General features: G+C 53.6%; 2 protein-coding genes across 2 annotated transcripts; both read left to right on the plus strand.

Annotated features, from left to right (window-relative positions):
• Window positions 1–5: 5 nt before the first annotated feature.
• Window positions 6–937, plus strand: MRPL54 (mitochondrial ribosomal protein L54; the record flags this gene model as incomplete). Its single annotated transcript, XM_006025765.3, has 2 exons — window positions 6–142; window positions 618–937. Coding segments are annotated over 2 exons (270 nt in total), but the record flags the coding sequence as incomplete, so codon positions are not given.
• Window positions 938–3,943: 3,006 nt separating this feature from the next.
• LOC102382314 (mucosa-associated lymphoid tissue lymphoma translocation protein 1-like) lies at window positions 3,944–26,925 on the plus strand. The gene is made up of 17 exons (XM_025206624.1): window positions 3,944–4,047; window positions 7,713–7,948; window positions 9,743–9,909; window positions 10,398–10,528; window positions 11,002–11,155; window positions 12,314–12,504; window positions 12,806–12,902; window positions 13,987–14,034; window positions 14,665–14,703; window positions 15,426–15,629; window positions 21,858–22,035; window positions 22,533–22,607; window positions 23,792–23,919; window positions 24,026–24,175; window positions 24,617–24,774; window positions 25,967–26,101; window positions 26,539–26,925. The coding sequence occupies exons 2-17, from the start codon at window positions 7,812–7,814 to the stop codon at window positions 26,902–26,904; spliced, it is 2,358 nt and encodes a 785-aa protein (XP_025062409.1). The 5' UTR covers window positions 3,944–4,047; window positions 7,713–7,811; the 3' UTR covers window positions 26,905–26,925.
• Window positions 26,926–26,979: the final 54 nt, after the last annotated feature.

Below are 26,979 nucleotides of genomic sequence, written 5' to 3' on the forward strand. Positions count from 1 at the left end.
TGAAGGGGCAGGCGCAGGAGCCCCAGCAGGGCCCGGAGGTGTGCACGGAGCCCGCGGTGCTGGCCAAGCACGCCGTGGGCGTCAACTACTACAAGCAGGGCTCCGACGTAGCGCTGAAGGACGACGCGGACTACCCCGACTGGTGCGTGGCCCGGCCCGACTGGCGCCAGCCCCCGCGCCCCTTCCCGCCAGCGCCCGGACCAGGAGCGGGTCCAGCATCCCCTGGTCGGCTCTGCCGTGTCCCTGGGCCGTGGGCACCGGGACCTCCTGCGGGCGCCGCGTGGACGCTGCCCTCCCTGTGGCGTAGGCGACCGGTTCGGTCCCCAGACGCGGGAAACGTATCGGATCCGATGGGACCGAGCCAGCAAGGGGGGACGTAGTCGCCGCGGCTCCACGTGAGCGCGCGCTCGCGGCTCAGACCCCGACTCTGACCGGGGTTAGGCCTTCTGCCGGCCGGGGAGAGCGCCATGCAACGGGCCGGCACTCGCCGCGGCCAGAATAGTGGTATTACTGCCCAGCGCTGCCAAGTCACGCCGGGCATGGGGCATGGTGGAGCCGGCAGGTGCTGGGTCAGTGCTAATCTGTTCTCTCTCCACCCCGCGTTGTTTGGCTCCCAGGCTGTTCCAGATGTACCTCGGCCCGCCCAAGAAGCTGGAGGAGCTGGACCCTGAGACGCCCGAGTACTGGAGGCTGCTGCGGAAGCTGAACACCTGGCACCGAAACAAGCTGAGCAAGAACAGGAAATTCTAGGGAGGGGGCCCGCGTGGCAGACTCCTTCGGTGCCCTCCTGCCGGGGAAGGAGGATGCACAGGGCTCCAGGAGAAGAACTGGACTTTGCCCTAAATGACAGGAGACAGGAGCAGCTGGGACCTCTTCCCCAGCTTGCGTCTTATTTTTCCTGTAAATACTGACAATAAATCATTCTTGTGTGATGAATGATGCTGCCCTTTCTGTCCTCCCACCCATCCAGGCTGTTGGACCAGGGCTCTCTCTGTCGTGCATCCAGGTCCCTTCATGATGCAGTAGTCACGGGCATGGAAATCAAGCACTCTGCTCTCTCCGTGGCTATGGTGAATGTGGCAGGTGCAAGCAGTGGTGCTCCCGGTTACCTCGCTCTGCTGCCTGGTGCAGAAGTGAGATCCTCGTTAGAGGAGCAGTATTGCCAACCCCACCGTGCCAAAAATCATGAGACGAGCTCTTAAAAAAATCAAGAGATTGGCACATAAATTGTGAGATGCTAGTTTTGAAGTGTGTGGAGAGGGGCAGGTGTGGGGGGGTGTTATTTGTGAAGGTGTTGGGGGCTGTGGGTGTGTGGGGGAGGGGTTGGAGCCTGGAAAGGGGGGTCCCCACACACCCTGGTAGGATGCGGGGTACGGTGGGTCAGGAGTGAGAAGCAGCAGTAGGGCTCGGCAGGCTGTGGTTTGGGAATGAGGAGCAAACACGCACACAGAGACACAGACAGCACCCAGCTGGTAGGTGGAGGGAAAGGAGTGGAGAGGGGGGCAGATCAAGGCCCCCACGGTGAGGGAGGGAGTGGGGCAGGGGCAAATGGGGCACTGGGCGGGTTATCCAGAGGTGCAGGGGAGGGCGCTGGGCCCCTCTGCAGCAGCATACACCCGCGGGGGTGGCATGGGGGCATATGCCCCCTGTAGGGCAGAGGTGGGCTGCCCGCTCTGTGTTCTGCCTTGCCCCAGGAGCTCAGCCGCACAATGCCATTCCCGCTTGCCAGGCGGGCAAGGGATGTGGGGCATGCTGGCCATGTGGCATATGCCCTGCCCGCCCAGCAGCAGGAGGCGCACGGGTCACGCGGCTGAGCTCCCAGGGCAAGGCAGCAGGGTGCAGAGCCTGCAGCAGGCAGCCTGCCTCTGCCTCCCCCTCCTCCCCCAGCCCTGGGGCCCCATTCATCCCTGCTCCTGCTCCTGCTTCTGCTCCAGTCCCCCCCCCTCACTGCGAGGGCTTTGATCTATGTCCCCCACTGCCCCTCCCCTCTTTCCCCTTCCCTCTCCCTCCACTTACCAGCTGGGAAAATGCAGAGATCTGAGGGTGGGATTGGGAGATCATGAGTTGGAGTTATTTTGACTTTGAAATCCCAAGTCTTGCGATGGTTTTGTGACAGTTGGCATTACTGCAGGAGTGTTTTTGTACATGGCACTTCCTCTTTCTGCTTTGGCTAGGGACTGAAATAGGCCCTGAGAGCTGTCCTAGTCCTTCTCCAGGCTTGGAGGCTCACTCATACATGGGGCAGGAGTATACATTTATTTCACAGTCTGATGGGCTAGAGCAGTGGTTCTCAACCTTGTTACATTTGAGGTCCATGTGGCAAATGCCATCTCTTAGGGCTACAGAAAAGAGTAGAGCAGCCTGCTGCTGCAAAGAACTTGGAAAGACCAGAACAGGTCAGGTTGTTTTTGACGCTGGATTCCTGTCTGAATCTCTTGGGTTTATCTTGTGAATTGTGTAGGAGCTTGCACAGCTAACAGTGCTAGTATTGTGTGGCACCCTTAAAAGGATCTTAATGCTGCAACACAGTGGCTGAGAATTACAGGGGTAGAGGCTTTCTTCTCCTGCTCCCTCTATCCCTCACCTCGATCCCAATGAAAGCTCAGGTTTTGCAGCACAGGTTCCAAGAAGAGCTGTGCTTTGCTGATCATTGTTCTGGCTGTCACCCTGCCTCTTTAGTAATTCTCTGGCACCTATTTCATTTTTTAAACTGCAAGAAAGAGTGGGAGCTGGGGTTCACATTTGTAAGCATTACAGGCAGAGTCCATACCCCTGAAGACATCCAAGGGCTCACCATGCTCTGAGACTGCCAGGGCTGCACTGCCAACTCGGTAAGGGCCTGATGGAGGCCCCTTTGCTTCCCATAATATTCTGGTGCTTGTAAAACTCCCTTGAGGGCTGAGCAGTGACTAGTGACGGGGAGGAAGGCATCTGCCTGGCAGGGCCCTACTGTAGCCCCACCTGAATGAACCCTTTGGGATTTACATGCAACCCATCTCTGCCTCCGCCTCTGTCCATGCTCTCACTTCCTCTTCTCTCTCCAGCTCTGACTCAGGAGCCCTGCAATATTGGGTTGGCTTCTCTGGCTCTATTACTGGGGAGAGAAATGTGCTTGCTTGTCCTGTTCACAGTTTAAAAAAGAGGAGGGCAAAGAGCCATCTGCCAGGTGTCCCAGGGTCTAGGTAAGGCCTAGCACCTGTTTGGCTGTCCCCAAAATCTCCACGGCACTTGACCAACACCTGTCAGCTCAGTCGCACAGGACAGCTCTGTTTGAGTTGTATCTCTTGCCCTCTCAAGACCTTTTTCAATGAGAAATTGTCCTTGCATTGCTCTGATTTCAGGGGCGTAGGCCTGGTTCTCTTTCAAGAGAGACAAGAGGGTTGATGCTGAAGGTGCAGAAGAGCAGCACTTGAGCAGGGTTTACCCACCGCTCGTGGCATCCGAGGTCACCTGGCCCCTGTGTGAGTTTGAGAGTGTCAAAGCAGGGGCAGAGCCAAACTTGCTTTCCCTGCCCAGCATTGCTGGACTTCGCAGAGAAGCACCCATGAGAGTTGGGCCAGGGGGTCTGAGCAAGTCCTGCCCCCAGCAGTCACTGCGAGCCAGGAGTTGCTCCACTCCCTTCTAGCTCAGGCTCAGGGTGGGGAGGGGGGTTGCAGCCCTGAGCTTGGCATGTCAGCTCAGAGGTTCGTACCTTAGCTGCTTCCACGTGAGGGCTCTGATGCAGCTGTGGGGCTGGGGCCAGACTCACCCGTGTGCCACACAGAGGTGTTTGTGTCGCACTGTCTGACCCCAGCCGTGCTGCAGCAGCCGCAGCACAGGAAGCTGCTCAGGAAAGGAGAAGTGCTGCGTTCTACAGTGCTGGGGCGGCTTTTGTTTTTAACCCTCATTTCCTCTGTGGGGATCAGCACTCGCTGAGCTGCGATCCACAGTCTGACGCCAGGTAGGGGTCTCTGAGCGGCACCATGAGCACCACTCACTCCAGGCTCTGATTAGGCAGGGACAGAAGGGCCCAGTGTCCCCACTGCCAGGCTTCGGCTGCCTCCTGAGGTGAGTCTGCTCTGCAGATGCTGGCTTGGCTGGTCCCTGGGAGGTCCTGCTCCAGCATCCCATTGACCATGTCTTTGCCTACCCTCCTCTTCCTTCCCCTGCTCCGTTGTTCTTTGTCATCCTTATGCACCCCCTACGTCCCTCCATTCACATCCTCTCCCTGCAGCTCCCCTCTGCCAACCCAAACAGCCTGTGCCTGCGAGGGTTCAGCCCGTCCTGCTGCTGAGTCCCCTCCGAGTCCCTTTGGCATCAGTGTGCTACTGGTATTGCCAGCCATGCTGAATGGTGGAGAAAGTGCAGGCTTGTAGCTAAGGCTCTGGGTGGGGAGGTGGGACCTGGGTTCTGTCCCCAACCCTGCTGCAGAGTTGTGCTGTTACCCCAGACGGCTTGCTTTTGTGCCCTGGCTGTCTCCCACGCTTAACGTGCTCCTGACCAAGGGGATGAGAAATGAAAAGATGGCTCATCAGCCCCCACCAGCTCTGAGGCAGAGCAGTTCCCTTTGGGGACTCCAGTAACATGAGTGGAAGAAAATAGGGGGCTCCAGGGATGAGGGAGGTTAGGTAGCCACCCTGATAAGGCTCCAGCCCCCTTCCAATGACCATCCTGGGAATGGCCAGGCTCTTGGCACCCCTGTGACAGTCAGCCTCATCCCTTGGGAATTGCCTGGTTCTCTGTGTCTCTGCGGTACAGAGCCCAGCCCCTGCAGGGCAGTGATGAACACGGTGTGCCTGCAAAATGGCTCCGTACGGGACATCTGGGAGCCAGCATCGCTGCCATGGCAGCCTGGACGCTGGCCCATTTCTGTGGCAGCAAGATACATGACATCCCTGCAACAAGTCCTGTGGCATGCAGGCTTAGTGTTCCCATGTTCAACCAGAGGCAAAGCAGTCCATGGTCTGGGCACAGGCCCGGAGAGCGGGTTCTAATACTGTCTCCAACACTAGCTCCCTTGTGGCCAGTCCCTTGCCTATTTTCCAGGCTGTAGGAGGCTCTCCCACATTCACTGCAGTCCCTCTTTCCCCTATATTCTGTCATGGGTGCCATGCAGAGCTCCAGGGCTGGCATTCACTGCTGAGCTAGCTGGAGTATTGCCCCTAACCAGGATCGTGTCCATACTCAAGCTCTTAACTTGAATGTAGCTGCCTGGCCTGGAGGCACAGGTGAAAGCCCCAGTTAGCTCAGCCTCTGAGCTCCTGCGATGAGACCTCTTGGCTACCACATGGGGAACTGAACCAGGGAAGCTCCAAAACTAAGTACATGAGCTGCTGCACTTTAAGCAACTCAGCTGCAGCAGACAGGGTGCCCAAAACACTCCTCATATGCTGGCAGGACCGCTATAGACACAGCCTAGCTCCATTCAAGTGCTGCTAATCCCCCAGATCCTTTTAATTCCTTTCCTCCCTCAACCTCTCCCCATCCTCTCAGCTGTTCAAAAGGACAGACAACTTCTCTCACAGCTCAGCTTGCTGCCCACAAAGGACCAGGACAGCTAGTGCTATGTGTGAGTGAGGGTGGCACCAGCTTGAGAAGATACAGCTTCTTCCGTGTGGCTGAGAAGCACAGATAATTCAAGATAACTGTACTGTAAAGACAGACTCCAAGACCGTGCCCCAGTCACACACCTGGCTCTCACTGGACTGAGCAGAAGTCAAGGATGACCTGTGCCAGACTGCTCTTGCCCAGAGAGAACCAGGCACCCACCTGCTCCTGCTGGCTTGGACCAGAGCATCATGCAATCTGCTCTGTGTTGCTTTGCTCACTGGGCACGGTCAAACTGGCCTGAAAGCCTTAGCTGGGCTGCAGGGCTCTCCTGCTACAGGCTTGACGGTAACATCAGCTCTGCACTGGTACCTCCCCCAGCTGCCCTCCATGCATGGAGACTCCCCTGGGTGGGGGAACCCAGAGCAAGGCAAGGCCTTCAGGCAGATACTTTCTTCTAGAGCTGAACCCTGCAGTGTCTGAGCACAGCCCTGTGCACCCTTCTGTGCCAAACCCCCACCTTCAGCCTTGTTCCCAGGGGAACACTCCTGCCTAATTCCAGGAGCATTTTGTGGACTTGGTAATAGCAGCATGACCCTGCGACCTGTATTCAGTCACAAAGGTATTCCAACCACCATCTCAGGACATGGTCATGTTGGCTACAAATGTCCAACTCGGGATCCTTAAAATTCTGGTTTATTAGGCGGATTGAAGCACTGTAATGAAGTTAAATCATAAACCTTGGGGCTGGTCCCCACACATGCACACATGCACACACATACACACACACAGTAGCAGGCTACAGAGTCAGGTATACCTATCCTACAAGTGCTGGAGTCTGCCGTCGATGGCCAGTCGAGGCTTCTTTCAGCGTGGTGGTATCCTCCAGAAGGGGGTTGCCGGCTGGTCCTTCTGGCTGGACAGGTCTGGTTGAGTTGGAGATCAAGAGGGCGCCACTGAGGGTCACTTTTCACTGCTTTTTATCTGTCCTTAGCAGACTTTGGTGACTCCCCAGTTTTCAGGTTTGCCCAATCCAGGGGTCGTTGACCCTCATGGGACTTCCCCTCCTTGGTGGCTACTGGATGGCATCTGTCAGCCCCAGAGGTCGTCCGCATGTACGTGCAGGTTTGGGAGTCCGTTGATGAATTTTGAATAGGGCTCTGGGAGCGGTCGATCTGGAGATATTCAGCCCAAAGTTTGGTCCCCGGCGTTGATTAACTCAGACCAGGGTTTCTAGCCCTTGATCAGTGATGTTTAGAGAATTCCCGGTTGTTACACTGTCTTCTATTGAGTTCTTCCCTTTGTTGATCTGCAGTTTCCTTAGGTGTTAATTGCTGTCTGCTACTACAGTGTTACACATTCAATCACTGATTCACTCGCTCTTTCAGGGGCCAGCCTGATACAGGGAAGTGGCAGTTTGACTCCTGCCCTTGTTAACATTGTTACTAAACACATTTATAGCTGAAAGGTGAGGAGTATAAAATATAAGCTACAAATGCTGTAGCACACAAATAGATAAAAATACCAACATACACGGGGAGATACAAAATGCATACATACAAACTTTAAAACACAATTTCTTATCTTAAAGTGAAAGAAAGAGGAAGGAAGAAAAGGTAGAAGAGGAAAAACATATCCAAGGAGGGGAGAGCAACTGCAGGCAAGAGGAAAAGGGGGCTTTCTGCTACAGTCACAGGGATTGTGGAGAAGCAATGTCCTGCTTCATGCACATGAACCTAGAGAGTGCTGGCTTTTCCACTTCCCTCCTGTCTAAAGAGCAGAGGCACCTATCCCAGGGCCCTGGGCCTTGCATCAAAAGGGCTTGAAACTCCAGAATTTCAGTTTATTTCATTGCCTCCTGCTTGATCCTTTGGAGTGGGAGGTTGTGCTTCAGAAGAAGCTGTGGGATAGGCCCCCAAGCCCCCACTGCTGTTTTGTTGGCATCTCCTGCTTGTTGCAACCTTGGTTAACTCCCCCTGCTGCTATGCCCAGGTGCTTCTATGGTCCTGCACCTGGAAACACGTGGGAGTCAGACCACTGAGTCACAGGCAGGAGCTATTCCCCAGAGATATCTGGCAATCTGAGCTCAGGCAGAAATTTATCCAGAAGCCGTTGCCCCATTGGTCAAACTCTACCCACCGGCTTCCCCCCCTAATACAGATGCTCTCTGTGTTTTCAATGCCCAGGCAGATGGTGGTTTGTGAACTGTGCCACAGAGCGCAGTGGGGAGCCAACACAGCCTGTTGCTCAGGGCTTGAAAGAGAAAGAAGGGACGTGGAGGGCCAATGGCTGATTGGAGCGTGCCACTCAGCACCCTGGGGGAAGCCGCCCTGGCCAGGCTCTCCGAGCTCCTGGACAGCTCCACCCGGGGCTGGCGAAAGCTGGCTGAAGTCGCTGGTGCGGAGAAACACTTCAAATTCAGGTAGATGCAGAGCTGGGGACATTATGGGTGTCAGGCGGTGGACCGCTGTGGGCAACACCCCAGTGCTGCTACCAGCAGGTGGTTTGCACTGGGTGTGCACGAGCATATCTGTGTGTGTGTGTGATGTGGGTGCAGGGGGTAGATCCAGAAGGGGTGAAGTGGCACTGTTGTACCCCGCTTTTAGACCACACTGCTGAAGCAGAAGTGGGGGCATTTTTAAGTCTGTGAAGCAGGTAAGAATCCTCCCCCTCCTTTCCCCTCTGCTCAGCCACCCATCCCGCCCCCTCCCCTCCCCTCCCATCCTACCCCTTTCTACCTGCTACTGTCGCTGTCCCTGGGTGAGTCCTACTCCCCGTGCAGCCCAGCTGGAGCCATCAGGATCAGCTCTGGAGCTCTCCTCCTTCTCCCAACCATTCCCACCAGAGAAAGCGGGGACAGTGGCAGTGGTGGGCAGAGGATGTGCAGCTGAGCACAGAGGGGAAGGGAAGCGGTGCCAAGAGTAGGGGGGGAGGACTCTTACCTGATTTGGAGTCTTAACAAAAGTCTCCAGCTGATGCTCCCTGATTATAGTCTTCCCACCCTGGTGCGGGTGAAGGGGGAGGCTGGGACCTTCTGTGCAGGAGGGGGCACCTGTGTGCACGTATGTGTGAGGCCTGTGTGCAGTGTGCATCTGTGCATAATGGCCCCATGTGAGCTCTGTGGGTGGGGGAGGGCATGTCCTTGTGCATGCATGCTGGTGTCTCCTATCTCTGGGGGTCCCTGAGCATGTGGATGCACGCTGTGCTTTTGTGTATCCATACTGCTTCTCTGGGTGTGGGCAGGGGTGCTTGTGCTTGTGGCTCCTGTGTATGTGGAGGAGGGGGAGATGTCCCAGTGCACAGGGCACCTGTCCAGGTGTATGGCTCCCAGCTCTCTGGTGTAAGGCTGTGGGATGCTGGCCAGCCCTGCCTGGAGTGATTCACATGTCCCTCAAACATACCACGTGATGCTCTGGGGCTCTTCCTGTAGCTGTGCATGGGAGGCCTGCATTCCTGAGCTCAAAGTGAAGCTGACTGCATTCTGCTCCCATGGGCCCTTTGCCCTGCCTTGGGCAGAGTCATTGCTGCTGTTGCCAGCTACTTGCTGTGCCAGACATCCGTGAGGTTTTGTGGGAAGATCTCTGCCCCATTATATTCGAACCCTCCCTTCATTGTGAGCTCTGTGTTGATCCCATCTCCCTGCATGTTGCTCCCTGAAAACAGAGAGCTGGTGGGTTGTTGAGATGGTGCCTGGCACTTTGCAGAGTCACGGCAAAGCATCCCTCCAGGAAAGAAGGACCCTGTAGACAGCAGACCACACTACCAAGTGCAGATCTAAGTTGCCCCTTGTCCAGATCCTGGATTTTGATTTGGGCCCTATCTCTACCTCAATCTTGTGGAAAACCCATTCGGTGCCCTCCTCCAGCCCCCAGGGGTTGAGCTTTGAAGACCAACTTCAGAGGCGGAGAAATTCAGTGAATGGTTCTGATAGAGGAAGAAGGAAGGGGGCTGGCTGTTAGGGCTGACAGTGTAGCCAGAACATAACTTGAAGCCCTTCTCCCTTATAGCCCACATGGCAGGATGGTGTTGCTGACCCTGAGACAGGGCAGTTCACAAAGCAGGACAGAGCTAGAGCCAGGATTAGACCCCAGGTCTCCGGGCTCTCAGGCCATGTTCTCTTCAGTGCCCAGACAGAGGAGTCGGGGCAGATAGAGGAGCAGGATCTACCCCAGGGCCAAGAGGTTAATAGTGCTTTTGTGTTTGTGTTGTTTCTCAGTGAGGAGGAGCTGGAAGTATGTTCCCTGAAGGTCCTGGAGGCCCGTGGGAGCCCCAGCCAGCACCTCCTGCAGCTGCTGTCTGAGCGAGACTGCACCCTTAAGTACCTGCTCTGCTGCTTAGAAAAGATGGGACACACCGAGGCCTTCCAGTTTGTCAGCAGTGTTGGTATGGCCTGTGGGAGGGCACTGGGGAAGGAAAGCCACGACTCCTGGGTTTTATTCCCAGCTCTAGGGTGAGAGTGAGGTGTAGAGATTGGAACTGGGAAGAGGTTGGCTTGGATCTGTACTGTAGGATGAGCGTGGGGCTCAGCGGCTGGTCCAGGAAAGCGGGTGGTAGGGTTCCTGGGTTGCAATGCCAACTGGGTTGGGAGAGTGTGGTTGTTTGGGCAGGAGAGAGGAAGACTGACACTCTGGATTGCAGGGAGGGTGATGCAATGGCTTAAGCAGGGTGACTGTGATCTGGGGCTTTATCTAGCCCATGCTGCAGGATGGGAGTGGGATGGAGTGGTCGGAATAAAAGACTGGGAATCCACAAAGGGACAGCAGGAAGGAGAGGGCAGTGGGAGCGTTCGGAGCAAGGAGTGACTCACGCATGCAGTGGGGTGAGAAGGGATGGTCCAGGAAGCTCAGGGTTTTATCCATCCTCTCTTGAAGTCCAAGAATTCATCCGGATCACGGTGCAGCCAGAATCCCAGGTGGTTACAGAAGGGACTCGCGTGTCCTTGTCCTGCCGGGCAAGTGGGCCACCTGGACTCAGCTACCAGTGGTTCTGTGGGAAGCACGAGGTGAGAGCCCGGAGCGGGAGGAGGCTGAGGGCAGAGGGCAGCAGAGCCCTGTGGAAGGGCAGTATGGCTGGGAGCTGGACTTGAATCCTGGTTTTTCCTCTGACTCCTGGCAAAGCACCAGGCAAGTCAAATGTTGGGGGCACAACCTGAGACCTGAAGGGGCTGAGCATCCCCAGCTCCCTCCAAAGCCAAGGGATTAGCTGGTGCCTGGCAGCACTCAAACCATCTGACATGCTTATTATGCCATGAAGCTTTGCAGCACAGCCCCTTCCAGCCACGTTCCAGCTTTCCACACAGACAGGGTATGTTTGGGGCAGGACTGCTGAGCCATGGCTGAGGGGCCTGCGCTACCTGTTGGATGTGGGCACTGGTAGCTGGCTGGAGGTGGTTGTTCTGGAGTGTGCATGGTTTAATCATCCCTTCTCTCTTTGCTCTCCTTAGACGTGGAACAATGTATTTCATGTCTTTTTTAGGTACCTGGTGCCACCTTTCCTGAGCTGGTGATAGACCCAGCTACCCTGCAGACCCTGCCTGCCTGGTACATCTGCCGAGTGAACTGCGGGACCAACTTTTCCTTCTCCAAATGGGCCCGGGTCCAGGTCAAGAGAAGAAGCAGCCCAGCCTCAGGTGGTCCCAACTATATTTGCAGCAGCAGGGGAAGCAGCAGAGCCCTCCAACCCCCCACCCCACCTGCATTGTGCTGAGCTGGGGAAGGGAGGCCTGATTTTGGATGTGTTGATTTTTCAAAACCTTTCCGCAGCCTGGAGGTGGACAGTCTCCTGGGCTCTAGCTCCTGCAGGATCCTGGCTGAAGGCCTGTGCCTGCAACAGGTCTGCATGATCAGTGGGTCCATCTGTGCCCTGGACTGCAGTCCTGCCAGATGCCAAATTTCCATCAACCTGTGAACCTGACCCCTAGCTCTGCCCGTGACCCCAGCCCATGCATAACCCACCTGACAGCCTGGGTGGATCAGTATGTTCCTGGGATCATTCTCAAACTGATGGGACAGCAGGGATTAGTTCAGAGGGTATAGCCAAGGCTCCAGAGACTTAGGGTCTACTTTCAGTTCTGCACTAGCTTGCTAGATGAGCCTTGAGCATGTTTATGCCCTCCCCTCTCCCACCCCAGTGCCTCAGTTTCCCCATCTGTAAAATGGGGGTTGAGATACTGACTCCAGCAGTACCATATTATCTCCCAGGAGCAGCTTCGTGGTGTCCATGCCAGAAGCAAAGCACCATTCCAGCTCAAGTCAGCCAGAAATGGGTTGGTTTGCCCGTTTTTAATACTAGGCCAGGTTCAAACCCAAGTGCTACTGCAGAAAGAACATCGGAGCATCTCATTCACCTGTCACAACTTTTTTCTTAGTTTTTCCAATTGAACCTATTTGCTGAATTCTTCCTGAGGAACCTTTGTGATCCCCAAACAGAGTTTTGGTCTGAATTTCCTATTCACTCCTCTGCTTTTGTTCTCCTTTGTGAAGTGTTTGGAGGCTTCCATGAAAACCTCTAGGGACAATTGCTGTTTGGACTGAAAGGGCTTTGACAGGCTACTCTTGAGTATAGGCTTGATGAGCTGGGGACAGCCTGGAATTGGGAGAGCTGGCATGATACACTGCCAGCTTGGTACACAGTGCCTGCTAGTCTCCACTGGCTGCATCTCTGGACTAAAGGGGAAGATGACCACCTGCTGCCTTAGAGGGTACACAGACCACCCTTGCCCCAGGGCCTGGTCCAGCAGGCCAATGTAGTTATGCACTTACCCAGATGACATGCTCTTTGTTCTCAGCATCCTCTCCAGCAAGCGGCTATTGCCCAACCATGGTGGGCTTGCAGATCGTCCAGCAGCCCCAGCCCTGCACCCTGGACGAAGGGAAAACCCTCCAGCTGCAGTGTATGGCCATTGGGAACCCCCCACCCCAGTACCAGTGGTTCCGAAATGGGATTGTGATCGAGGGGGCGCGGGACCCCTGCTTCCAGGTACCTGCTTTGGGAAGGAGAGGTCATGGTGCTGGTTGTGTAGGGGACTGATAACAGGCTGCAGGGACTGTCTCATGGGGCATCAGGATCCTCAGCCCTGCGGTGGATTGCAGTGTAAGAAGCCAAGCCAGCAGCCATCCTGCCTTAGCTCTGCTGGCTCAGTCTTGAGAAGTCCCAGTCCCTGCATTTAGTCCCTGAGCTTTCAGCTTGCCAGGACTCCTTGGGCTCTTTCACAACAAGCACCTGAGCCGAGGTGCTGGGAGTCTTCTGCACGGACCTTTCCTCCTCTTCCCCTCTGCAGGTGAAGCTGGTGACAACTGCAGAGAGAGGCTGCTACTCCTGCAAAGTGTTCAACCTCTTCCATGAGTTGTGGAGCAAGGATGTGGATGTGGAGATTGGTGAGGACTTGTGGCCAGGGGAGCGGGGGTTGTGCGTGACCTCCAGTACAGGCCAGCAGCAGGCTCTGAACCAAAGCCCAGGCCTCTATCACTCATGCTAAAAGAGTGTCTCCCATTGCTGGCAGCAATAGTAGGCTGTTTCCTTCTGCTGGTCAATTGGAGTATGGCAGACTAATTCTAGAAGCCTGTTCTGTACACCCCTGCTGCACCCTTGTCTTCAGGGCTCCAGCTGCTTGTGCCTCTCCATTCAACCAGCTTTGCTCTTTCCTCTGTGGGATGTGGCCCGCATAGCAAGACACCAGAAATCCCTGCAGCCGAGTTTTGAAGCTGCCTGGCAGGCCACGGTGAGACAAGCTAGTCTCATGGGACAGACCCACAGTGCCTCTTGGGCAGATGCTGGTCTCACAGTGGCAAGCAGGAGAAACTGCACAGAGCAGGGCTCTGAACTAACACAGAGCGAGGGGCTCAGGAGCAGACTGTTAGGGACTCATGCCAGGGGTCTTGCCTGCTTCAAGCAGCCTGGCTACATCCCAGGGTTGTGTTCCAGAAAGGTGAGATCCTCTTTTCCAACCTGTTCTTTTCCCCTGGTTCGTATTAAAACATCCCCTCCATTCCCCCAGCTTGGCCTGCCTGTCTCACTAAGCACTGCTGGGCACCCAGGATGCTTCCCCCTGCCCACACTGTGGGCCTCATGCTTCAAGCAGAGCCCCTTCCCAGAGGGAGCGTTCAGAAAATCCTTGTCATTTGACTGTGGTAATGCCTTGGGACCCCAGACTGGGACCAGGGCTCCTCAGGCCTGGGCACCACAGTGCCCCAGAGCACAGGCTGCTCCAGAGAGCTCGCAATCTAATAATCCCTCATCACAGTGCAGGGCCAGGCGTGTAAGGGCAGGGGGCAGATGGCAGGCAGGACCTGTCCTGTTCATCCTTTCCTCCCTTCACCAGTGCTGAGAGGATGAGAGTGCCAGGAGAGGGCTGTGGCATGACTTAGCTCAAGTCTCTGCAGTCCAAAGCTGGAACAGGCCCTCCCCAGATACCCTGCTGGTCTACCCAGTCTGACTGTTCCCTCCCTTCTCTTTCCACAGGACCACGGTTGTTCACCTCTGGGACAGGCTGGCAGGAGGGAGAGGCTGGTATGTAAGGACTCCAAAGTACACACCTGAACACAGATTGGGCCATTCCCCCTTACTGCAGGGTCTGGCTGGGTTCCCATGACAGACCTGGTGACAGCTGCTGCTATGCTTTGGTCTCAAAGCACCTGAGATGTTGTGTTCATGTGTATGCCACCTTGGCAGGAGTTTGCAAGAAAGACAAGGAGCTGAACTAGTAGTGCATGCATCCACACACTGGTACACCTTGCCCGTCCTCTCCATACAGGCAATCTGATGGTGGAGAGGCCTGGCTCAGACCAGGATCTCCTCCTCAGGTTGCCTTCTGCACTTATCCATGGATATGGCCCTCGAAGGCAGTAGTGGAACAGGCTGCTTCTGAGCCTCTGATGGGCCAGGCATTAGGGGATCCTGGAACCAGCCTTGCTGGCCTGGGTAACTCCAGTAGCAACCTACCTGGATACTATTGTGGTGGGCAGCTTTGGCAATAGGGCTCTGCCTGCCCTGGTTTCTTAGGGGTTTCTTGGCTGGGAGTGGGGTCTCTGCAGATCCCTTCCCAAGGTCAAGTGTGCTGATGCAGTCAAGCTGTGGTGCCCCTGTGGTTGTATTATCGTTGGAGCTCAGCCCACTAACCATGTTTCTCATGCTTTCCAGGGACTGTCCCAGAGCAGAGTGGCCACAGCCAGCTGTATGGTAAGCAGTTCCATGCAAAACCTTACATGAGACCTCTACCTAGGCATGACTCAAGAAACACAGCTTTAAGCCCTTTCCCTTGCCTCCTACATCCAGCCTCTGGCAGACATGCTCGATGCCCCGCCAGCCACTGCCTCACCAGGGCTGTGTTCGGAAAGACACTAGGTCTGGTCATGCATCCTCATATGGGCTCTTCCCCTTCCTCCCACCTACAGTGTCCCGAGCTGCTGAGCACAGAGCTGGGGTGAATGTGAGAGAGAGAGAAGTAGGATCTAGCCCTGACCTGAAGTGTGTTTCTCAGGCTCTGTCCTGCCCCAGCTTACTACAACTTGCAGCCTGCCCTCTTGCCCCTGATGGGCTGACACTACATGTAGCCTGGGCTAGGCGTTGTGTGTCACTGACTACAGGAGGCAGTGAGGACCACGTGCTGGCTGCTCAGGCAGAGGGTGACCTTTTGGGAGATGCCCTTTGTTCTTCTTCTTGGCTAGATGCAGGGCTCTGCCTTGACCTGGGATAAGGGGCAAGGCTCAAAGCTAACCTCTGGTTCCTGTAAGGCCTCATGTCCTTGGCCATGGCTGTTGCAGGGGCCCCATCCACTGCTGGGTGGGTGGCTGCTAAGGGAAGAAGGTCAGATAGCAGGGATGGGAGAGGGTGAATGTTCACCCCAAGGGCTCAGTGAGGTCCCCTGCTCCTTCCCACAATCATGTTCTGTTTTCTGGCAGCCACAGACAAAGTGGCCCTGCTGATAGGGAACATGACCTACCTGCATCACAAGCACCTGAAAGCCCCCATGGTGGACGTGCATGAGTTGACCAACCTGCTCCGCCAGCTGAACTTCAAGGTAGTCTCCCTGTTGGACCTCAGCAAGGCCGAGATGCAGATGGCTGTCAACGAATTCCTCCTCCTCCTGGACAAGGGCGTATACGGTACAAGGGGAGCACCCATTTCCCCTGGGACTGGGAGGGTTAACCCCTGGTTTGCCATAACACCAGAGGTGCTTTATGTAAATATACAAGGAGGTGGGGACATCTAGGATGATTGCAGGGTGGTCTGTGCTGGCCAAGGCTGTCTCCTCCTGTCTCCCAACAGGATGAGCAAGCTGTAGCATGGCTTGGGGATGGGGGAGGGCAGGGGAGGAGGCATGCATAATATTTAGAACACACTGATGTATCAATGAGCAATCATGTTATATTTGAATATTTGATTGCTACCTATTGCCAGCGCACGCTTCTTGGAAGGAAGTGAGGCTTTCTCAGTACAAGCATGGGTTTGCTGGTACTGACAGCTATTCTGGCAAACCACCTAGTGGAGATGTTACTTATGCTGGCAAGAGCTCTTGGCTGCTGCATCCTAGATCTACTCACCAAATAGGATCAGCTGCTCAAAGGGACATTTCTAACACTATAACACTATCTTCACTAAGGCCTGTGCTCATGATGCAGAAAGGAGATCTGACCTGGTTGCACAGACCAAACTTCTAAGTGCAGGTCAGGACTTTGGTCTATCTAGCAATGGCAAAATGATGAGAAGAGAGAAGTAGTTACCACATTAGTCTGCGGTCAGGCAGTAGGCAGGGTAGATATTCACCTTATAAACTAACTCAAAAATAAACATAGAACACAAGTTTTTCAACCTTGATCTCACTTCATCAGACGCTGTGGTAAGCACCATCTGTCTGTGAGCACCAAGGCCTGATCTTCACTGGGCAGAGGAGATCATTAGGGGCATGAGAACAATAGTCCCTCAAGATGGTGCAGTTGTGCTGATACTAGCCCTAGGGCAGATGCCTTAGGTCCCTTTCTTGGTCCAGCTTTTTCCATCAGTGTCTAGCACTTCTTCCATCAAGTCCAAGAGATGGCACTGCAATGGTCCAACAAAGCCAAATAAGGATCATATCCAGTCCATTTGCCCTTCTGAGAGTCTTTTGGCTGTCTTGACAGTTCATTCTGCCTTCCTTTGTACCTTGGGGAAGAAGTCTTGTGCTTGAATTCCCATTTTGTGCCAAATCTTTTGAATTCCTCTGCTGTATAGGGTGGCCCACTGTCTGAACACATGATACTGGGTGTGCCTTATCTGGCAAAATATACCTGCACCTACTGTTCTCATCTGAGTGCCCTCTAGACAGCCCACCTCCCAAACGCTGGGGTAGGAACCTACTGTGACCATGATTCTGTCACCGAACACAAACAAATCTGCCCCGACCTTTTCCCAAAGTCATGTTGGGATCTCATGACCCTGCAGCACCTCCTTCTGTTACCTGTCTCCATGCTCTTTGCACAGCTCACAGTGCTCTATGTATGTCCTCACCTGGGAATGCATACCTGGCTAGTCGGGTTGTTGGTTGTAGCCGTGTTGGTCTAAGGACATAGGCAAACTCTCCCTATGCCTGAAGAAGGGTGTTTGTGCCTGAAAGCTTGAAAGAACAGTTTTTCCAACTATTTAGTTCAGGGGTGGGCAATTATTTTGGGCAGAGGGCTGCTTACTGAGTTTTGGCAAGCCATCGAGGGCTGTATGACAGGCAGCCCAGGGCAGATTAATATTAATTTTCTAAATTTTTTAGAAGCCCCACGGGCCAGATAGAATGGCCTGGCAGGCCGCATCCAGCCCCTGGGCTGCATTTTGCTCACCCCTGATTTAGTTGGTCTAATAAAAGATATTACATCTACCCAAAGAACCTTGTCTACCTGACTAGTAGACATTCCCGAGCTTGCTGCAGGCATGCTTCTATTTCCAGGTGTGAAGCATGGACTCTTTTCATAACATCCTGTCTCAAACTGGCAGGGATTACAGCTCTGTCTCCTTTAAATAAGATTCCATCTTGTGCCCATAGCTCATCCCTAGCCTGCCAGTAAGGAATGAATTCCTGGGGTACTTGTTCCTTGAGATCTTGCCGTTCCTAGGGTATGATTCTTACCACAATCTGTACCATCCATCCCATTCGGCACTCTCACATGTTGTGTGGAGACTTCCTTTGGAGATACAGAGGTATTGTAGCACATTGATTCAGTCTCCTGTTCCTCAGAGCCACGTGTGGCATACTCTGGAAGGTAGGTCCTGCTCAGAGTATCTGCCACGAGCAGTGGCTTCCCTGGACAGTACCTAATGCTCACATCATAGCCCTGAAGTCTCAGTAGCATGGGTTGCAGTTGCTTTGGTGCATTCAGGAGTGGCTTCATAATGACTTCCAGTGGCTTGTGATCCAGCCATCTTCTGTCCAAAGAGCACAGCAGGAGCTCCTTTTCTATCTGAGCACAACCTCTTCCTGTATCTGTCAGGGCCCGGCTGGCAAATGCCATGAGTTGCTGGTTCTGCATTAATACTCCTCTTAGGCCTTTTTCGGAGGCATCACACTGCAGTTGCTGTTGCTCTGTGGGTTGTAGCACTTCAAGACTGGTGCCTCACTTAGGACTTTTTTTTATTTTAAATGCCTGCTCATGTTTCGTGGTACCAGCTGTCTCAAAGAGTTGCAAGCCTCTGACAGGTGAGCACAGAATCTGGAAAGATAGTTAGCTATACCTATACATTTCTGGATTCCCTTCACATCTTGTGGTCTGGGCATTTTCTTACTGGCTCTCAATTTATCAGGGTCAGGCCGGAGTTCTGCTGAGGTCAGAAAGTATCTAATACAGGTGTCCAATGTAGGGGATCTCCATGTTCCTCAGCTTCAGTTTTCTGAGTTCAACTTAATATCCTGCTCTTCAGACCTGTTTAGGAGCCATCACAGCTTAGCACCGTGGTCCTGGACTCACTGTTTCTATCTCCCACACCAAGATGTCATCTACTACAATCCTGATCCCTGGAACACCTCTAAAGCAGAACTGATGCCTGTAGGCATTTGTACCCAGTGGCATCTGCTAAAGAGCACTGCAATGTTGTCAAGTGGCTTGAAGGCTCATCTAGCTTGATATGCTAGAATGCATTTTTCACAGCAGAGCCTGTGAATATTTCTGCCCCCAATATTTCAAGCAGGATGTCCTCAAGAGTGAAAAATTGATGACTTCTTTCCAATACCCTTTTAAGAGGTTTTGCATCTATATAGATCCTCAGTCCATCAGATGGTCTTACCATGACCTGGCTGCTGACCCAGTTGGTGCTAATAATTTCCATTGGTTTAATCATACCTCTTCTTGTTAGGCTTATTAGGCTGTTTGAGTGGCTCCACCAGAGTTAGCGGTACTCTGTTTCAGCAGTTGTACAGGCTGTACGTGTGGGTTTATTTCTAACTTGAGCTTACCCCTAGTGCTCGTTTTCCTCAAATACATCTTCCTCAAAACCATCCTGGAAGAGCACAAACCAACTGCAGATGCTTCCTCAGTCTGACAAAGGGTATTTGTACCTGAAAGCTTGCAAAGAAGAATTTTTACAACTATTTGAGTTGGTCTAATAAAAGATATCAGATTTACCCGAAGAACCTTGTCTGCCAAATACATCTTTGAAGTCTTAAAATACCTGAGAAGGACCATGCTGGGTTTTCTCCCTCCTCGTGTGGATGATAGTGTGGTGCTCCACTGAGATCAGGTCCACAGCTTGCACTGCTTGGCTGTCTAACAGCGAAACAGTGATGGATCTCTTCAGTGTCAACCACTATGAATGCCAGGTGATATTGTTTTCTGCTTCATGGATGTTGTATTGAAAGTCTGAATATACCCACTGGTTGTATTGTTGTTTCATTGTATACCATCAGTATTTCCTCTCATTTCTCCATTCTGATACAACTGCTGAGCAGTTTACCAGCATCTGACTGGTTGCTGCTCCACTAAAATAGCTGCAAATATGGCAGATGGCTGTGTAGTAGCTTTCTTCTGTAGGGCATGTATATTCAGAGTAGTTGGATCAGCTAAAGTCACTCATCTGCTTTATAAAAAATCTCAGTCTCCTTTACTGTTGAGTGTATTGTTGCTTTATTTCTCCCAGGACTGTGGAGACACCAAGACACAAAAAGGCTGTTTCCCACAGCTCAGGCATCTTTGCTCATAATCTGGGTATTGCACTTTCTGTCTTTCATGCTGCTTTCCACAGTACCATTACTGGAGCCTAGCACTGCATTCTCAGTTGGCCTATCTTTGTTGCATCTCTTGGGTTCCCTTAAATTGACCCCATATCTTGAGTCTGCACCAGTTATTGTTTTGCTTCTGTTTTTAGATATTTCACCTGCTCTTGATATTTCAAGGCATTTCTCCAGAGTCAGATCTGCCTCTCTCAGCAATCTCTGCCTTAGCTTAGGATCAGATGTCCCACAACTAATTCTGTCTCCAATAAGGGAAACTGTTATGTTCCCAAAATGACACGTGGATGCCAGTGTTCTCAGTTCTGTAATATAATTATCTATTCCTTCTTCTAGATCCCGATTCTGGGTAAAAAAGCAGTATGTTTCCAGTTTCACTTTTTCTCATCAAAAGCCTTCCTCAGCTGCTTTAATGCATTGGGCCCTTCCAGGAAAAATGGTGCACTCACTTTTCTGCCCTTTATCCCAATGATGCAATATTTCCATGCTACAGCTAGGTATTTTGACTGAAAATCCAAATGCACAGGGGGTCTGAGCCCCTCCATGCTGCCTGCTCTCTTTGCTGCATAAGTGATGCTTTGAATCATACACACTTTGCTCTCTTTGCTGTTGTTCTCAGGTGCTGACACCATGTTTCATGCACAGAGCCCTGTGCAATAATCAAGGGACTCCATTCGGACTCTAGCAACTGAATCTTTATTAAAAACATTGTTTGCGGCCACAATAGGTGCTCACATCTGTCTGCACAGTCCCCAAGCAATAGTGTCACTCTCCAAACTATCCCTCCTATTACTCCTGTTCCAACCTGCAGGTTCCTTGCAAGTTCTTCCAGTGAGGAGTGTGTGTGTGTGTTGTGAAGTAACAGGGTAATAAAAATAATAGGAAATGCATATTTCTTAGGGAATGGATGAACACAGAGATGATATAAATTACACTGGGATTAGGAACAGACAGACCTGCAGGTACTCAGAGTTCATGCAATAAGCAGCTAAAACTGCTCCTCACCAGTCAAGGGTGAGGAAACAGGTGATAGCTTGTTTGCCCTAAGCAAACAGCTACCTCCGCATGGTTGTGGAGAGACAAACCTAAACCAGTATAATTTACATCAGTAGAGTTTTATCACAACCCTTTTGGGGGTAATTCCACATTAACTTGAGCAAAGCTGCCATGGTTTAGGGCAGGGGTGGGCAAAATGCAACCTGCGGGCTGGATGCGGCCCACCAGGCCATTCTATCCGGCCCGTGGGGTCCCTAAAAAATTTAGAAAATTAATATTTTTCTGCCCCTAGCTGCCTGTCATGTGGCCCTCAATGGCTTGCCAAAACTCAGTTAGCGGCCCTCTGCCCAAAATAATTGCCCGCCCCTGGTTTAGGGGCTAGTGTTGTCTGTCCACTACATTTTATACTAGTGAAATACTATTACACAGGTATAATCATATCTATCCAAGCCCTTAGTTTGGCCAGAGCAGTGGTCATAGCTCCTCTTCCTGTTACTGGGGTGCCTACAGGAAACTGCCACAGCGTGGGAACTTGAGGATGGGCAAGGAGGTGGCTTTCAGACTGTGACAGGGAGCTTTTCTCCCAGGTAACATGAGGGTACAGGGAAGTGTCTGAGGGAGAAGCAGAAAATGGGAGCCTGGAGGCTGCACGTGGGCTGAACAAAGGGAGGGGATGGCCTTGGGAAGACAGGCTGGATCAGTAGGTCTGGGCTAAATGGAAACAAAGGGCCAAGTCTGCACTGGGGCACTGAAAGAGAAGGAGCCATTGGGGTGGTGTAGTCAGGGCACGGATCCAGGAAGAAGATCCTAGCAGCAGAAGGGCTGCGACAAGTCCTCCGTGTGCTTCTCATTTTGCAGCATGTGCAACCAAAGGGTGCCAGTGCATGCAGGAGGGGAGGGAGCGGCAGCCCCAAGTGACCAGCGCAGGTGAACAGTGTGCATGAGGGCTTAGGTCAGACAGGAGCAAGGCTGAGAATGAGGAAAAGAGAATTTGAGCTGGATTTCTGACTTTACATACTGGGCACAGCAGGCTGCCAGAGTTCCCTGCAGGCAGCCGGATGGACATGGGGACAGCAGGGAGGAGAGTCAGAGATTAAGACAGCAGCTGGGAGAGCTCTTCCTGATGTGATGTGATGTGCTCCCCCTCCTCCAGGCTTGCTCTACTACGCCGGCCATGGCTACGAGAACTTTGGGAACAGCTTCATGGTGCCTATCGATGCGCCGGGATCCTACACGTCGGAGCACTGCCTGTGCGTGCAGAGTGTGCTGCAGAGCATGCAGCAGCGGCAAACTGGCCTCAACATTTTCCTGCTGGACATGTGCCGCAAGAGGTGAGCGGGCACCGGAGCCAGCGAGCAGGCAGCGGCCGGGGGTCTCTGCCCTTGGGGAGGAGGTGGGGGCAGGCTGATGCTCTCACATGGCAAGCATGTACTGCTGTAAACATGTGGATGCAGGGAGATGTGCACAGGGAGGTGTATCCTTACATGGATGCTGCAGAGTGAGGAATGGGTCCTTCCGGTTTGGGTCACAGCCCCTTTTCCCCCGGCCCAGAGGACCCAGGACAGCGCTGGTTTGGGTGTAACAAATGCCAGGGAATCTGCAGGCTGGAGTGAGAGGTGTTAGAGGGACATTTGATGGTGACACCAGTCAGCTTCCAAACGAACCCGCCTCCCTCCCCACATTGCTCAGGCAGCTGGCAGCAGCCGCAAAGCCAATGCTCTTGATAGAGATCCAGGGGCACCAGTTCAAATAGAGGCCCCTTATTATGGCAACGGGCGCTGCACTGGGAACTGCGGGGATGTTTCATGCTGCTTCCATTTCCCCCCAGGAACCTGAATGACGACATCATCCCGCAGGTGGGAGCGCTGCAGGTCACGGCCAACATTGTGTTTGGCTATGCCACGTACGTATCGGCTGGTGCCTCCTGCTGCCCGCGGGGACACTCACTGCCCCGGCTCGCTCTTCAGTGTCCTGCAGTTGCAGAGTAGGATGGGCATGTACAGAGCCAGGGGGTTGATCAGGGCCTGGTGTGGTGCCTGTTACTGGGGCCTGAGGTCCCCACCTTTTGGAGGTGGTGGAGGAGGGGAGCTGAGGCCTGGCCAGATGAGCTGGCATTCTGGAGGCTACATGGACATCCCATGCAGAGGTGGACAGAGGCCCCAAAGCCCTGCCTCCCAGTCCTGGGCTCCATCCAAGCAACTGCTGTCAGCCCTCAGATTTTCTCCGGCCCGTCCTGCAACCCTGTCCCCAAGCTGGAAACAAGGCTCAGAGGGCCCGTACGATCTGTGGACCGCTCACCTTGGGTTTGCAGACCACCGGTGGCCACAGAACACAGTTTGAAAAGTGCTGCTCTATTCTGTGTGTCCCCTCCAGCTGCTGGAGCTATTTATATTGGTTCAGCTTTCTTATCCCAAGCCAAAGCCCCTTCCACCCTCCCTTGAACCAGCAAGATGCCATGGGGCTGCCACCTGCTTCTCTCCCAGGGGCAGCACAGCTGAGAACAGGCTGCTCTGAAGGTCTCTGTGCCGTCAGCCCTGCGGAGGCCGCACGGGAGGGACCTGTACAACGAGAAGGCCAAAGCAGAAGAAGAGTAGAAAGAATTCCACCCCAAACAGGCCTAGGGGAGAAAAGAAAGCCTCGGGCTGGGCTTCTGCAAGAAGCCCAAGGGTGCTGGGCACCTAGTCCCATTGGAAGAGAAGGGGGTTAGGCTCTAAACTCCCTTTGAAAACTTCAGGCTTAAAACACAGCAGGACCCAACCCAAATTCTCAGCTGATCTCAGCTATTTGGCTGTCATGGAAGGACCAAGCCAGACCCAAACCTGAACTACCAGGGGTTCTGGGCTTGGGTCTCTCCCCAGTATGAGACGGCTCCAGGCTGCTTTCTGCCATTGGGAGCCTGATCCTTCCTCCTGCAGCAGAAGCTTTCCCAGGTCTCGCTAAGGTTGAGAAAGGAGAAAAGTCCCAGCGTTATCTTTGCTGCAAACCTCTAAAGGAAAGGGCCAAGGAAGGCAGCAGTCAGGAGTCAAGAAGGTTCAACCCACTGATGGAGTCCCAGTGGCTTTAGCCTCCTTGGGTACCCTCTCCTAGATGTGCTGATGCAGAGGCCTATGAGCTCAGCCAGGGAGAGCTCTCCAATGGGATCTTTGTCAGCTTCCTGAAGAGGTGGCTGCTGGAGGATGAGAAGATCACAGTGCTGCTAGACAAGGTGGCTGAAGGTGAGTTCATCTGGAAGGCCAGCGCAGCACAGCTCATGGTTCCCCACAGATCCTGGACTCCCTGCCATGCCGGAGGCGTTTCCCCAACCTTGCTTGTGTCTTTCAGACATGGGAACCTTAGAGATCACCAGGGGCAGGCAGGCACTGGAGCTACGGAGCAACTTGTGTGAGAGACGAGCCCTCACCGATCCAATTAAGCCATCTGAGGGCCCGGAGGAAGTCTCTGTTAGGAACTTGCAATGGGTCAAGGCTCATGGTGAGTGTCTGGGCTCCTCCGAAGTGGGAGGGGGCAGAAGCAGACACTGAGAGGCCTGTCCTTGAGCCAGAGCACCTAGGCAAGGCCCTTGGAGAGGAGTGGGAGGTTGGCTTGCTTGGGGTCATGCTAGACACTAGTAGGAGAGTCCCCAGGGACTGGTGTGAGCCAGAAGAGGCCTCCACAGCTAGGTTTCCTGCTCTGCCCAGCCCCGTTAAGAGCCGGTGCTACTAGGAAGGCAAATGGGTGCAGCAAAGCAGAGTCTTGCACCTACAAGACTAAGCACTCTTCTGCTTTGGAAATGCGGCCCCAGCCCACGAGCTGCAGGAGCATCCCCAGGAACCAGCTTAGTAGGACAAGGCCATGAGAGCCTGTGAGTAGTTCTGAGTCCAGTAGGTGGCAGGTGTGACCCCCTGTGTGAGCATCGCTCCCTTTTGTTCGCAGTCCTCCCAGAAAGCCGATACCTCCAGTTTGACTGTGGGGTCCGAGTCCAGCTGGGCTTTGCCGCTGAGTTCTCCAACATCTTGATCATCTACACGCACATAGTGGTGACACCAAAAGAGATCACGAGGTGTGAGGCAAAGCTTACGGACATCCCGGAGGTGAGAGACCCTGGTTAGCCCAGAGAGCTGGCTCTGGATAAGCGTAGGGTTGGCTTTCAGCTCTCTGGGAGCAATAGGGGCCCTTGAGCTCTGTGCAAGCACTGGCCCAAGCCTAGGCCTGTTCCCACTGAGGCACGTTTCCTGTTGGTACAGATGGGTAGAGTGGACCCAGGCAGCAAAACCTGCCTTCCCTTGTTAGGGAAGCTTTAGCTCAGGGCTTCTCAATCTTTTTAGACCTAAGGATCCCCCTTGTTAGACTCAAGGGCCCCCCAGGAAAATACCAGCTCTTAGCTTTCACTCATGTTTTGTCTATGGAAACATAATAGAGCAATTCTTCTGTCCTACCACACAGGGAGTCGGAGTGGTTTGGACACTTTTTGAAATCTCTGGGTTTATCTTATCAGTTGTGCAGGTGTTTGCACACCTAACAGTGCTAATACTGTGCAGCACCCTCAAAAGGATTTCACGGCATCCCGAGCTGCTGCAACACCCTGGCTGGGAATCACTGCTTTGGCTGGTCACAGCTGTTGTCTCACTCAGCCCCTCTCTGGAGTGGACTGGTGAGATCCCACCAGTCTGGAGAGTGGCGGGAGGATTCGAGCAAAGACATTTCCCCTTCCATTAGCCCCAGTGCTGGAACCAGCCGGTCCTGGCAGAGCAGGTACAACTCCCAGCTACTGCCTTGGCAGCATGGGATGGTTCTGCACCGTGCCGCCTGCCCGGGCTCCTCTTCTGCTATGGACCAGTTTGTACATCTCCGCCAGGGCTGTCTCTCCTACACTCCCTGTCTTCAAACAATACTCAGCAAACTCCTCTTCCTCCTCCTCTGTTTGGAGGAAGCAAAAGCCTTGTGTTTTTGGCTTGGGGTCTGTTTTCTTTCATCCACCTGCTTCCACAAAAGAGGTTAATCATCTCCCCCAGCTATGCCAAATGATATTGGTTAAACTCACTAAACCCAGCCAGGTTCAGCCTATCCCCCACTATGGGAGAGTGTGACATCAATGGCTCTAACAGCAGGAGACAAAGAGGCAGGTCCCAGATATGAATCACCCCCCATGATTTTGGGAGGTTTGATTCCTGAACCCTGGGTGGGCAGAGCTGCAGTGCAGACTCCCTCAGGCTTGGCTATGCTGGGCTGTGCCCTGGAGGTAGCCTTCCCCACCCCAACCACTGACCATGCTGTCTGTGATAGGAGCTGGATGTGGATTTGAAGTTCACCAACAAGGAGAGCCCAGAGGAGATGGGGAGCACTCTCTCCCAGGCCTCAAGCACCCACTTCCCAGACTGCTGCCTCTACAGCCGGCTCTGTGGCCTGCAGAAGCTGAAAGTAAGTGTTGTCGTGATGTCATTCTGCCATCACTGCAAGGCCAAAAGACAGCATGAACTGAAGGAGGGACAATGCGAACCCCGGTGTCTCGGCTGCCTCCTGGGCATCAGGGTTTTGATCCAGGGGTCAGAAGCACCATGTCAGGAGGTGCTCATCCCTTCTCACCTAGTCACTACAGATTCAACATGTCTAGGCTGTGCTTTGGCCCAGGAACACCCCGGGTCTGTGGCCAAGCCAGGGCCTAGCGTCCTGTGCCTTCTCCATAGGACTCTCTGGGATGGTGTTAATACTGCATGGCTGGAGGCAGACGCTCCAGGCAGCATTGCTGGGGAGAATGGTTTTGGGAGGACAGTAGGCAATGTGCATCTGGCGATGAAAGCTGTTGCACTTCTTATCATGTTCCTGGACACTAACCACTGCTCTTGGTGCTCTTGCAGAAGGAACTGACCTTCACCATTTGCCTGCAGTACCAATACCGAGGAATTGATGACTTTATTGAGGAGAGCCAGTCAGTAAATATTGGGAAGCCACTGATTGCAAAGCTCAACCTCTGTGTCAGTGATGGGCCAGGGGGCTTTGCAAGTGCCCACTCTCCACTGGTTGGCATGGATGTGTGTGCAGATGTCTTTACTGGCTCTTTCCAAAGCATTGGGGAGACCTCACAGTCGCCGGCTGCTTCTGATGCCTGCAGGAGTCTCCCTTCTGGCTCCCGCGTTGGCAGCTGGTGTGGCGATGATACCCAGTGGGTGAACACCCCCGAGGAGAACCTGAGTCCTGAGTTCCCAGCCTCTAATTCCGTGTAGACCTTGCCATTTGGCCAAAGCATCACCTCAGCCTCTCATCTAAGTGAGGACAGAGCTACACGCTGGATCCTTCTC

This window comes from Alligator sinensis, unplaced genomic scaffold (assembly GCF_000455745.1).
Source record: "Alligator sinensis unplaced genomic scaffold, ASM45574v1 scaffold103_2, whole genome shotgun sequence".
Lineage (NCBI taxonomy): Eukaryota > Metazoa > Chordata > Crocodylia > Alligatoridae > Alligator > Alligator sinensis.

Excerpts from the sequence above, each read along its gene's own strand:
- LOC102382314 (XM_025206624.1), top strand. The coding sequence starts at position 7,812 with ATGGCTGATTGGAGCGTGCCACTCAGCACCCTGGGGGAAGCCGCCCTG. Across the intron at positions 9,910-10,397 it reads CCAGTTTGTCAGCAGTGTTG|TCCAAGAATTCATCCGGATC; the intron begins GTATGGCCTGTG and ends CCTCTCTTGAAG. Across the intron at positions 14,704-15,425 it reads TGGCCACAGCCAGCTGTATG|CCACAGACAAAGTGGCCCTG; the intron begins GTAAGCAGTTCC and ends GTTTTCTGGCAG.